This window comes from Cariama cristata, unplaced genomic scaffold (genome assembly GCF_000690535.1).
Source record: "Cariama cristata isolate BGI_N322 unplaced genomic scaffold, ASM69053v1 scaffold16034, whole genome shotgun sequence".
In the NCBI taxonomy this organism is placed as follows: domain Eukaryota; kingdom Metazoa; phylum Chordata; class Aves; order Cariamiformes; family Cariamidae; genus Cariama; species Cariama cristata.
In genome coordinates, this window is record NW_009614798.1 from 1 (window position 1) to 13,628 (window position 13,628).

General features: G+C 42.3%; 1 protein-coding gene across 1 annotated transcript; it reads left to right on the forward strand.

Moving 5' to 3' along the window:
• Positions 1–4: 4 nt before the first annotated feature.
• Positions 5–9,683, forward strand: SLC33A1 (solute carrier family 33 (acetyl-CoA transporter), member 1; the record flags this gene model as incomplete). The annotated part of the gene is made up of 6 exons (XM_009699568.1): positions 5–338; positions 4,461–4,651; positions 5,300–5,484; positions 6,451–6,568; positions 7,424–7,639; positions 9,322–9,683. Coding segments are annotated over 6 exons (1,212 nt in total), but the record flags the coding sequence as incomplete, so codon positions are not given.
• Between the last annotated feature and the right edge of the window lie 3,945 nt (positions 9,684–13,628).

Below are 13,628 nucleotides of genomic sequence, written 5' to 3' on the forward strand. Positions count from 1 at the left end.
GGTGCCCACGCAGTACATCCTGGGGCTCTTCATGATCTACATGTCCACCCAGGTGGACGTGCTGCTGGGCGACGGGGAGGGCCGGGGCCCCGACGTGGTGGCCCTCACTGTGACTTTCTTCCTCTTTGAGTTCCTGGCAGCAACGCAGGACATTGCGGTGGATGGCTGGGCCCTCACCATGTTGTCCAGGGAGAACGTGGGCTATGCCTCCACCTGCAACTCCGTGGGCCAGACGGCCGGCTACTTCCTGGGCAACGTCCTCTTCCTGGCCCTCGAGTCGGTCTGCAACAGGTACCTGCGGTTCCAACCCCAGCCCCAAGGGATTGTTACCCTCTCAGGTACTGCCGGCCTGTGCGTGCTGATGCTGGGATGGGGGTGCTTCTTTCCTGAGCCTGGACCAAAGCTCTTAAGAGCAACTGGTGGTTTGGCACTGTGAACGGAGCAGGTTTGGTTTGTCCCCTGCCCGCGGGAAAGCACAGCCTTCCCCTGAGCCTGGCACAGTCCACTGCTATATGCCCTGAACTTCCAGGCTTCTCTGGGCTTAAGAGTGTGGGAAACCTGCCTTGTCATTATCTTGGCTAACCTAAGCACTTTGGAGATAATTTCCCCCCCCCCTAGTTTAATGACCATGGAATAGGTTATTGTATATTCATATATATATGTATATACAAGATATTCCATTGTATAATATACCATGGAATATTATTATAATATATAAACCCCAAACAAACCAAAAGCTTTGTCTGTTTTTAAGGAGGCCTTTTAAGAACATCTCCCTCTGGGAGAAAGGAAAGGGGAAATTAAAACAAACAAACAAACAACTCTTTCAAGCTGGTATTGTTCACAGAAGTAGAAATGATATGTTCAGGGTTGACCACATAGCCGATTTCTGAAGGAAGGTCTTCCTTTAGTAAATTAAGGGAGATTTTGGTTTTGCTTTAATGAATTAAATGAGAGTCTGGTAATCCAACCATAACTAGCTGTTAGTGTAGGGATGTCTTTTGTTTGGTATTTTTTGGTTTGTTTGGGGTTTGGCTTTTTTTTTTCAGAAAGGTTATATGTGGTGGTTGATGTTAGGCATATTACCTAGAAGATGCTTAAAATCCACATGTTTTGGTTGCAAGGTTGAGTTTAGTTAGGTCTGCTTATGGGAGGACAGGGAAAGCTGGCACCACTTCTGGTTGCAGTCTCAAAGTGACCATGGCTGGCAATGAAGAGTAAATTCCTGTGGTTTTAGTTTCTTCTCCCTCTCTTATGTTGATTGCTCTGCCTGTATCATGTAAGAGAAGTAGTATGCCAAAACTGAGTTGAATTGTTGTTTAAAGGCTAGTTTTCGCTTGCTATCCTGTACCTATCTTATAAATCAGGATATCGGTTTCCAAGGCTGCTGTACTTATGCACCTATCACAATTGCTAACGAGGCTTCCTCTTTCCTTCCTGTTGACAACCTCATGTCTGGTGTATATGTCAACAAGCATGGAGTAGTCCTCAGAGTAACCCTGCTGGGTTATTGCTTTCCTTTGCGTTCCCTTACTGTGTAGTTCCATCAGTGCTGGCGCATCTCTTCCCTCTTGCTGCAGTGGCGGACTGACGTCTTTCACTGCTGATGCAACTTGCAAATCACTAGTGTAGTTAAGAGAGCTTGGTTTGTCTATACTTACCTCCACTGTCCAGGTTTTTTGTTTTGGGTTTTTTTTTGTCAGTACTGTTTGTATAAATGGATTTGTTACTATTACAGGAGTGCTGTCTTTGGGGAAAAAAAAATTATCCCCAAACCAAAAAACACCAATGCAAGTTGTTTAACTTGTCCCGGAGTACTAACTTGGGTGGAGTAAGAAAATCAAATAACTCTGATGCTATAATTGCAAGATATGGGTTTTTGAGTGGTAAAACTGACTGCAAGAAATTTCAGTTCCTTTGTTCATGTGACTGCATGTCACAATTTGCTGCGTCCACGTTTCTCCTGAAGCAGCTGTAGAGGAGCAGTACTGTAAACCAGCTCACTGAAAGGAGGAGAGTGGCTCTGTGGTCCTAGCACTGGTTGTAATGGGGCTTGTGATGAGCTGGTTCAGGCGGTTAAAGCACTAGAAAACTTTATGGTTTGAGAATAGTTTTTCTGCCAGTTCAGATGTCTGAACACTTTTGTCATAGGCGGAGTGCCAATGCTGGGGAAAGAACAAGTCAATGCTTCATGATCCCAAGTCAGCTTCATATTGTTGAGAAGCAACAGCTCATTAGCTTCGGGAAATAATATGAACAAATGTAAAACCACTTATCAAAACAAATGCTGTGTTACGTTGTTTGTTCTAGAGAAGAAAATGAGAAATACATTTCATTGGGCATATTGTTTGTGCTAGCATGTATATGAGTTTAGCACTTTCCTGTTCAAATTACTTTTTTTTTAAAGGAGGGATGGGGGGGGAAACTTACTGGCTGGGTTTGTTGATTCCTGTCCAGTTTGCCATGCGGTCACCTGAATGCCTGTTCCGGCATGAAGGAAGAGAGGTCAAGTGCAAGTGCGGGAAGAAGGTGCCCCTTCAAGGCAACCCAAACTTACCTGGGCCAGTGACTGTGGAGCACCCTTGTTCCTGGGAGGAGATGTGTAGCTGTAGAATTACTTAAAGCTGTTGTGATGAAACACCTGTACCCCAACGCACACCTTGTTGACGGTTATTTTCCAGCCTGGTCTGTCCCTGATCGAGCTCAAAAGTTTGCTTTGCCCTAATGCAATGGTTTATTTTGTTAGTAGCACTGTAGAGGCAGAGACAAAATAGGGATGGGGAGAGGCAGCAGTGGTGGCATCAGAAACTTTGTGCTAGACATTCTTTGTGTAAACTATAAATTTAAAGTTCTTTTGCTTGTAGCCTCTTAGTGGACTTTACTGTATTTGAGAGGAAGTGTATCTTATTTTTGTGTAAACTGCCTGCAACCACAAAACCATTTTTTTTTTAATCTGGACGATAACATATGGCTTTTTTCTCCTTTTCTTTTTTTTTTTTTTTTTGTTTTTTTTTTGTGTCTAACCCAGCCATTGCATTGCTGTACTGCAGCTGACAGGGTCGACCTGATCAAGAGTATTCATGCGATGACGCTCAAAGCTATTTCTATTCCCATCCTCGCACTGTAGGTCTCTCACTGCGGTGATAATGCTTGGTGCTATTATTAGAGTACCACTCCTGAATGTCTTTTGTAGACAGGAGCTGTGATTAGCACGGCTCTCTGAAATGTCATCTTTTCCTTCAAAATATATGTTCAGGGTACTTTTTTTTTTTTTTAACAGAGGAGAGAGCAATCTGACAGCATAGGTTATGAGATCTTCTTTACTTTAGAAGAGGGACAAGTAGCTGGTGTGGAAGAAGCAGAAAATGGTTTGAAATGCCTTTTTTTCTTTTACACTGAGAACGGCGGGCTATACCTAAAGTAGTCTTTCCATGTTTTCTTCCATGCTTATTGTGCTTGTTCTCTTCTTGTGCATAAGAAGTAGCTAATAATTGACTAAACCTTTGCACTGTCTTTGCCCTTTCACCAGCCCTCGCTGCTTACTTTCAAGTCACCGTGAGGCCTCTGGAGTTGCTCGTGACCAGGAAGATAAAAGGCTACTTCTGTCTTACCCTCTGCATGTTACTGAGTTCTTTCTTGCCTCTTTCATGAAGGTAGAGGATAGGATTATCTTAGATTAATCCATTCGCTAACTCAGAAAGTACTTGCCGTAGAAATACTGGTGTTTTTTTACTATTGCTGCCTTCAAATCCACAATTTAGCAAATCTTATATCTGCTTAAAATAGAGCACTTAAAAGTTAGCAAGTATAATATCCACTTAAACCAGACATATTTGAGTGACTCTTTACGACTGTGTAAGAACTTTCATCAGGCCATCTTTACACTCATAAGCATAAATCTTTGTTTCCTTCAGATGGTAGATAGATATTCTGTAGGGAGTATAGACCTGAGGCACAGAATACTTGCGTGACTACACAGGAAATCAACTGGAGAGGTGTGAATGACTTCTTCCGCTGAAGCTTTTTCCCCATCTTGTCACTCTTAAATGTGTTTTTTCTGCCTTTATCAGCTTTTAGTGGTTGTATGCGTAATCCTTCAAAATTTTCATTTTTATTTCTGTTTCTCCTCCGACATGCTCGTTGTGGTAGTAATACACAGGACACCAGGGAAGTGACCTGGTTTGCTGCTGCCTTTCTGTCTCAGACCTCAAGCAAACCTGTGGGTATATAGTGAGGGGCAGGGAAGAACTATGGCAGTAGTTGTACGTAACTATGTGTTTGTGGTTTGCTTTTGTCGCTTGTTTTTGGGAGGGTCAATAAGTAATATTTTCATTCAACTTTTGATTATTAGGTTTATATTTTTGAAAAAAAAAAACCCTGCATTTTAGATACTCAGTGAATTGTTAATGAAGTGTTGATGATGATTGCTAGAAAGATTTTTTTTTTTTAACCCCCTCCAGATTTCCTCTTTTTCTGGGGAGCTGTCTTTTTAATCACCACTACACTGGTTGCCCTTTTGAAGAAGGAAAACAAGGAACTAACACCAACAAAGGAAGAAACAAAAGGCATCACTGATACATACAGGCTGCTATTCTCAATAATCAAGATGCCAGCGGTTCTTACTTTCTGTCTCTTGATTCTCACAGCAAAAGTAAGTAAATACATATGTGAATTGTTAGATGCAGAAAATATCAAAGTCTGAAAGGTTGCTGAGTCCCTGTGATGCAACTTATTTCTTAGTTTTGCTAGTGGGTGTCATCAGAGTTCTGAATTTTCACACGAAATTTGAAACAGAATTGCTTATATCATCGTGTTAAGCAGGGTTGCACAACAGAAAACGTTTGTTTGAGCTTTTTTATTTACACAAGCATTAAAGAGAAGTCTGACTGCATTCTAATATTAAAGTAATTTGTTTTTAAACAGTTAGCTGTTTGCATAGTTTGCAGTTAAAAGGACAGAAAATACTTCTTTTAATCTAAATACCATTCCCAGAATCTGCAACTCTGTACAAAGTAGGTTTCCATGGCTTATTGTTGGTGGCTGTGGATTCCAACAGCAACGAAGGCACAGGCACAAATGTCATTGCTAGGTTTAATGTTCTTAGCATAGTTTTGGCACTGATGACAACAAAAGTGTGCAAGTCTAGAATGTGTCTCGGAACTTATTTGGAAATCAAATCAGAGACAGAAGTGACTTGTACTCTATCACATTTCTCAATTTACTTAATACTCAGTAAACTGAATTTCTAGCCAAACTATCCCTGCTGTCCTCAGTTTATTTTGTCTACCTTATATTGCAGGTTGGATTTTCAGCAGCAGATGCTGTAACAGGACTCAAATTGGTGGAAGAAGGAGTCCCAAAAGAGCACTTGGCTCTGCTGGCAGTTCCAATGGTTCCTTTACAGATAATACTGCCTCTGATTATCAGCAAGTACACAGCAGGCCCCCAGCCGCTGAACACGTTTTACAAAGCTATGCCTTTCAGGTAAAACCAAACAAATCTCATTTTATACAAATGTAGTAATTTGCATATTCAAATCAAGTATAGGATTTCTTGTGTAACTCTCTAACTTCCAGATACACAAAAGCATGTCAGAACTCTCACAGTAAGTTGAACTCTCTGTGTCTCGTGCCTTGAAGATGATTCATGTAGTATCACATGTAAGAAAGCAGAACCTGAGGTGTTTTTAAGATGAATATACAACCGCATTAGAGCAGTACTCTCCTGCTCTTATTCAGCGCCAATAGTTCCTTGTTCATGAATCACTTTGACTAGATCTGGGACTGTACCTGTGCTTCTCAGTGTAAGACTGGCGGAATGCATTGACGAGTCACTTGGTGCGTCTACTGGAGGTATGCTTTGCTGAGGTAACGGAGAGTAAAAGAAGCTGGGTTAGGCTGCTGCAGACAAGGAGACATTTAATTTCTGTGGTGTTTTATATAGGAATTTGCTTGTGGAATTCTAAAACCAATGAATCCAGCAAATTACCTAATGCTGTTACTCAGTAAATCATGTAACATGTCTGTAACAGCTGGCTATTACTTTAATGTGTTCTTATGCAACTATGTATGTTTTTGCAAAAAAGAAAAAAAAAAAAAGAAAAAAGAGTAGATCTTGCTGCAGCAGAATTTGGTTGGATAGCTTGTGTGTGGCTTTCTACAAAAACAAGTTTCTGTGTGAAGGGGCAGGGGAGAAGGCTAGTATAGGAGATCTGGCAGGGAATTATGTCTATATGGAAGACAGAATTGTTTAGGTATAAAATGTTTACAATTTCAGTGCTTGTCAAACATTTAATATCTAATTCTATCTAGGATAGAAATTGTTGTACCTGTTTAGATATAAACTGTTTTAATGTATTCTGTATGTATACATATTCGATAGTTGCTTTGTAGCAAGGAAACACATGGGAAGAACCACTTGAATTACCAAGTATCTATCTTATTCCTCCAGATTACTGCTTGGTCTGGAATTTGCTTTTTTGGTATGGTGGACTCCTAAAGTAAAACATGAAGGAGGATTTCCTGTCTACTACTATGTTGTAGTATTGTTGAGTTATGCTTTACATCAGGTAACGTACATTGTATGTGGGAAAGGGAGGGGGACAGGAGGGCATTTCCTACCAATCAACTAGAGGACTATAAATGCCGATACCTGCTTTCGTCCTCAGTTATGCTAGAATTCCTTTAAGTGTGACCTGTGTGCTGTATGGCTATATTTACTGTTGATACTCTTGCCAATATTATTTCTTACTCTTCCATATGCTCCATTGGACAGCTTCTGTGGAGTTACTTTTAGTTGACCAGATCTTCTTTAGTTTCCCAGATTACTTTTTTTTTCTCCTCAAACCCAGAAGCTCAAAAGCATGGTGGAGTTGGAGAAATCCCAGCATTCTGAGTGCGTTTTGTAGGCATGATGATGATCGTGCTTGTTGTGCAGATCCGTAAAGTTATGTGATCCTGGTCCTAAAAAAATACTTTGATTTTGGAGGAACGTCATAATGGATCTGATCCAAAGGCCTGGAAAACAGATGCCTGATACAAACTGGGCTTTCAATCAGAACTAAAACGTATGCGATGCCTTGAGAGTTGATTTTTAAATGCAAAAGTGTTATTTTTAGATGCTATTTTAGCTGGCCTTACCATACTTCAGTTTGGTAAGCTGAGTCATTCCAGTGCACATGAGGCTGGGTCCGTTTCAGCATGACTTGAGACAAGTGGCCAGGCTACTTCTTGGTATTAGTAGGGAGATAGACTGCAGAAGGATTTTCTCTCTTGCGCAATTTTAAGCTGTGGGGATTGTTTTTCAGTCAGTGTTCCTAACTTCAAGTAATCTCTTAGAACAGTTTATGTTAGGGTTTTTAGTTAGCATTGTTTGTAACTGGAAAAACTTTACTGTCCTGTGGGTTTTCTTACTTCTTCTATAGATCACGCTGTATAGCATGTATGTTGCAATAATGGCTTTCAACGCCAAAGTCAGCGACCCACTGATTGGAGGGACTTACATGACGCTCCTAAACACCGTGTCAAATCTGGGAGGGAACTGGCCTTCCACTGTCGCGCTCTGGCTTGTGGACCCACTCACAGTGAAAGAGTGCGCAGGGGCCCAGCAACAGACCTGTGCAACTACAGTTGCTGCAGAAGTAAGTTTTGGAGGCTGTGAAGGTCTCTGTTCAATTATTTCTTGATGGAATTCCTTCTCTTAGCATTTTTTTGCCTTTGAAAACCTTTGTAGTGCATAGCTTATGCTTAAAAATTCCCACTGATTGAGCTGACTTTCCTGCCTGATAAAATCAAGTCTGTTTTTATTTGTACGCTCTTAATAACTAACATCTTACCAAAGATTTGCAGTTGCAGAGTACTTGTCCATTTCTTTCTGGGCTGGGATGAAAAGCTGGTGGTAGAAGCACTAGATTGGTGCCACATTCTCTGCGGTGTAAGGAGGCTGTAGTTACATTTTTGAGAGTAAACCTTGCTAAGTTCAGAGCTGTGTAATTAGGCGCTCTGTTCTTGGCAGCCTGTCTGTGCCCCAAGTCCTCTAAGTTTTGTGGCAGGTTTTTGTTCCTTCTGTCTTTCTGGAGGCTTCCTATCTGGGTACCTCGATACCTTCTCCTGTGATGTTACTTTGCTCTCTGTCTTTGATCTTCACTTTCCACATGAAATTGAGCGGTGTGACTGGCTGCCTTCCCAGTTCTGGGGAGCCCTGCAGAAGAGAACAAAGAACATGCTGTGCTGCTGTGCACAGATCAAACAACAGGACACAAAACTGCCTGGAGAGCAAGGTTTCAACTTCATTTCCTCATGAGCAAAGGAGAAATTTTAATGTGACTGTTTGGAGGAGTGGAAATGTTTGGGGGGATTTTGTTGTTTTTTTTTTTTTAACCATACTCAGGACTGAGATTTAATTCACTCGTGAATGCCAGGACACTGAGAGATGTGGAGGTTCTCTAAATAAACTAAGTGTCCTAGGAGTCAAATATGACTTGTTTGAACTGGACTTGAAGTTTTTGCTAGTTGCGGAGGGAAAACTGCTTCTGCAGTGGGTGATTTTTCAGCCTGTCTCTCACTGGCTTGCCACTAACGAGGTTTCCTGTGCCTGGGCCTCTACTGAACTTAAGTCCTTCCTCCTTCGCCTCACATCTTTTTAACATCTTCCCAGTTGGCAAGGTTGCACCACCACCACTCCCTTCTTATTCCTAACCTGATTTTGATGTGTCTCTGAATAATGAGAATGCTGGCAGGACCTCAACTCGGAGGGTTCATTTATCTTGGGATTATAACAGTATTGAGAGCTGAACAATAGCAGAAACAATCGTGTGCTATACGCTTACCCTTTAAATGCTGGAGTTTTTGTCTTCCAGTTCTGCAATTAAAAAACATCCCAGTCATGTTTTTTTCCCAGCATTTTGTCCTGTCCAGATTCAGTGTGGTGAGATGCAAGGGCGTAATTTCTAAAGAAGCAGTTTGGATGACTAGAGAAAAGAAAATAATGATCTTTCTTCATGGGATTAGGAACAGCGATTGCACCTCCAGGCCCGCCTGAGACAGCTGGACAGTTCCTGTTTTCTAGAGTTTGCCCCTTGGGCTAGTATGCTCCATTTCCCAAATGTTTTATAACAGTTTTTGTTACTTTTCATACTGATGGTAAGGTCGAAAGCCTCTCTTACTAACTCCATAAGAAACAAGGAAGAGTAAACAAATACATTTAGCCATAACCAAGAGCAAGTAAAAAACAGTGGCTATCTAATGTCTGTTTTCTAAAAGTCTGTGTTTCTGTATTTCACAGAGAAGACTTAACGCTTCAACTTCTGCTTCTCTCTTTCAGCTCTGCACAAAAGCTGGCGGTTCCTGTGTTACCACCTTGGATGGTTACTACGTGGAATCAGTCATCTGTGTCATTCTGGGATTTGGCTGGTGGTTCCTACTTGGGCCAAAACTTAAAAAGCTGCAGGATGAAGGACAGTCTTCATGGAAGTGCAAGAGGACCAATTGATGCAGTTTAAATATCGGATGGACTAGCAAGGTCATTTTACTTTTATTACGAAGACATATCCCATAATCAATACACAGGAATATAGGTATTTTTAAATGCCCCATCACTGGAAAAATGGGTGGCTGAAATGGTGGTATGTTTGTATGTGATACCACTTGCCCTCCCAATACGAAAATGTAAGTTCAGAAAGTAATTGTTAAAAAATGGCACCTACGTACCACATACATATCCCCAAGCTCTAGCTTCAGTCATGGCTGCTGGTATAACTGACGTCTGAATTTCCATATAGTAACTATGGAAAAGCTACTTGTGCCATGTCTGTCTGAACAGCAGCGTTGTCAGCTAAGTTCCAGCTCTTTATTTTCAAACCGAAGATCTGACCCAGGGAGTTGACCCGGGGGAGGGTGTCAGAGGCGTTTTGACTTGCAGGTTAAGCGTGTTGTACTGTGGAATTCCTTGTGGGAAGAGAAGTGTAAAATGTCGGTGGGCTTTGTTTCTTCTCACTTTCTGAACTGTAACCACACCTCAAGGGATGAAATGTTTCAGAGATTCTTTTAAATGTATTTTCTGGCTTTTATAAGCTTTAAAGATTTATAAGAAAATATTTTTATAAACAAATTACATTTGTTTAATTTATTTCCGCTGTTTCAAAGCATTTTGATTTACATTCAATGTACTTTCTTGATGAAAAGTTGCCATAAGGTAGGACTTGAGTAACGCACAATACTCTCAGCCTTGAGTCCTGGAGATGTAAACGGGATCGTGTGGCAGCTAGCACACAAAAGGCCTTCGGAAGGCGGTTGTTATTTTGAGGGAGTGGATTGAGAATGTTGGTTCCTCTACGTCACTAAAATTCGGACATTCAGTTTCAAAATCAGTGGAAAAAAATGTGACTATTCCCAGCTCGGGGTAAGCAGAGATGATCAGTGCCTTTGAAAGTGATTTGGTGATGACAAACCTGCCAAATTCCCAGTGAGTTGGTGTATGACTTGCTGTCATGTAAATCAAACAAGCTAAATCCTGTGGTAGAGCTGCTACGGGAACTTATTACTGATGCTGTCTAGTGGAAACATTCCCGTTGCGTTTATCAGAAATGACTTTCCTCCTGAGTGCCTTAGTGATGTACAGCAAGCGTGCTGTACGCCTAGAGAGAGGGCACCTGGACATTGTTGGATGTATATGGTTACATCATTATGAAAAACAAAAACTATTAAAAATACCTTTGAAAGGTACATGATTTTCTTTTCCATTCTGTGTTTCTTGCCTTGTCAATATTTGAAGTATTGCATCCTGCCTGAGCTTGGTGTTCCAAACTCCAGAGGGGGTTGTGGATCTTTCGTTACTCTACGTTTCGGGGAGGGGAAGAAAGTAAATCAATACCAACTTTTGACCGACTGGAGGGGATGTATGGGTATATATGAAGTGTCTATATGATGTAAGGAGTGAGAAGGTGTCCAGAAGAGGAGAGTGCGACCAAGTGCTTCCTTGGGGACTGAAGCCTGTTCCTCTGTCTCTTCCCCTCTCCCTTCTCGGGGTGCCACCCGTGACGGTCGGCGGAAAGCCAAACCCTGGGCTGCGGGTCTACCCTGGCTGCCGTCCAGCAACAGCACATTCCCACAGTTTGTTTCAAGTACAGCGAAATCAGTCAAGCTAAATAAGATCACTTTGGTGTTACTCCCCAAACTAGAAGTCTTCCCGTTTCACCCCTGCACAGCACAAAAAGAATGTAAGAATATATTAGAGATTTGTAGTCGAAGGTGGATGCACTTTTCGGTCCGAGCCAGATCATCTCCGCTGGATTAACTATGTATGAGGCACTTCAGTTCTCTGTCTTTACTGGAACAACGGGCTGCTTACTTTAATCGCATCTCGTCCATACCTGGAGAATTTTATTTTTAACTTTTCTGACTTGGGGGAAAAACTTCTTAAGTGCAGAATATGGGAGATTAAATTCATACCTGTTTTAGAGTTGGCTGTTAATTTGTAATTTTGTTTCACTATTTCTGAAGGTGCCAGTGAAACTTGTTACTAATAAAGATGGGTTGAGGATTGCTTATTGGTACATTAGATGGTTTTGACAACACCAAAATTAATTATTAGTTAGAGATTAATAATAAAAATTAAACATAAATTCCAAATCAGTAGTAATACATATGAGATATGACCTAAACTAAATGCCTGTCTCCCGTTTCAAACTGTTACTGCTACCCCAGCCGATTAGCAGGTTGCTGAAAAGAATTAGGAAACTTGATGTTGCAACCCTCTTTTAAAGAGAAATAATTTTTTTTTTAAAGGTTAGAATTATTGTAGACTTAAACATCTTTAACATAAAAAACAATAAACTTTTTAAAAAAAGACAAGAAGAAAGAAGCAACCCAACCTCTTCCTTGAGAGTCTGTTATTAAAGTGGGAACTGGGAAAGGTGAAAGGCACCAGGTCCCGCTGTCGATCCCTTCATCACTGCAGGGGCTTTGTGGCCTGAGCAGGGCTGGGGGGGTCAGGTGTGTGTTACCTCTAGCAGAAGGGAAATGGCAGAAACTGGCTTTTTGAAGGTAAAGGGTTTAAATTCCTGAGTGGGATCATTGTGAAGTGAGACAGGTCCCCGGGGAGAGGGTGGATCAGTGCAGCAGGCCGCGGGGAGGAGAGGTAGAGAACAGCTCTCCCCTCGCTGCTGTGTCGTTGGGGGACTTACCGGGCAGGAGAGTCATCGTTGCCTGCGCTTGGCAGCGTCAGCTCCTGTTGGTTCCCAAGACTTCCTGAAGAGGCAAATGCTGGTGCTCCAGAATTCGATTCTGTAATTCCAGTGCCCAGAAAGAGAATGCATAAGGCAAAGTTTAAGGTGTGACAAGCTGCGTGAAACGGGATTGCGCACCCGCTGCTGCTGTGCCCGGCCTCCTGCGGCCCCGCGAGGACCCGGCTGAGGGTGGAAAGTGCCAGTCCTGCGTCCGGAGACCTTTGGTGCTGTCAGCGCATCACCACAACGACCCACGGTTCCCCTTTTACAATACCAACTCTGCGTTGCGTCTTTGTTACAGGCACTGGAGAATCTGCCAGTGCCGATTGTCAACGGTTCTTTCTGTTCTGTAAAGCTGTTTTGTTTCATTGCCTTCTGGGTGTCGGCAGTGTAGTTTCACATGATGACAAACGCTGTTCGAAACTGGCTGGTAAGAGAGGGTGTTCAGATGATTTTTCGTCTGATAAAATTGGGACGAGAGTAGAGTTCTGTGCCTGAATAAGCACAGTCGAGTCCGCTGTGGGAAAGCAGAGCATCTCCCTGCAGCCGGGAAAGGAGCAACTGAGTTTTTGCAGGCAGCAATGCTGTCTGACCCTGGAACCGCCCCCCCGCCACGAGACAATGCTATTTATTTAGCATTTTACCCAACATACAAATTGTAGCAGCCAGCAGTACGCTTCCAAATTGTTGTTTGGCTACAAGTGATGTTTTTGCTAAAAACAAGAGCTTGTACTAGTTCTGTATTACTTAATCTTAAAATGTTCACACTTAGTAAATAAAGTAAAACCAACAACTATACCGCTTTCTTTGAAAAAAGTTACATAGGGGTCATATTTACTTGTCCAACTTACCTCAGAGCTGGTAATTTAAGAATTGTTTTAGTTTGAGTCTTAGATTAAAAGTTTTGATTCGAGTATGGGTTTTGGTGTCTTGGATTATAAACTCCCAACTAAATCCGTGCTTTTCCTGAAACCCTGAGTTGTGACCGTTACCGGTATCGTCTCATGTACAGCCTGTTCACGTAGAAGCCTAGGACTAGTTTGAAATGGAAGACTTGTGTAAACACAAATCCAGTTTTGTATCATTGCCTGATTGTTTTCTCACAACGCCTGTATGTATTGAAAGACCATACGGGCGCGCCGCACAGACGGGCATTTGATTCGGCTAAGGGAAATGGTTGCCTTGAGCCGTTTGATAATGAATTACAAACAGCTGGGCGCTGTGAGCTAGGGTAGGGAAAAGAATAACCGAGAGAGATGAATACAGGAACGTTCCAGGGTGGGTTGTTTCTGGCAGGGTGGCTCCCCGAGGTGCCAGCGGGGCCCTGCGCGGTAGCGCACCGCACGGGGTCCGAGGAGGCCGGGACAGGAGCGTTAAGGTCATGGCCGGTTCTGCTGAAACGCGG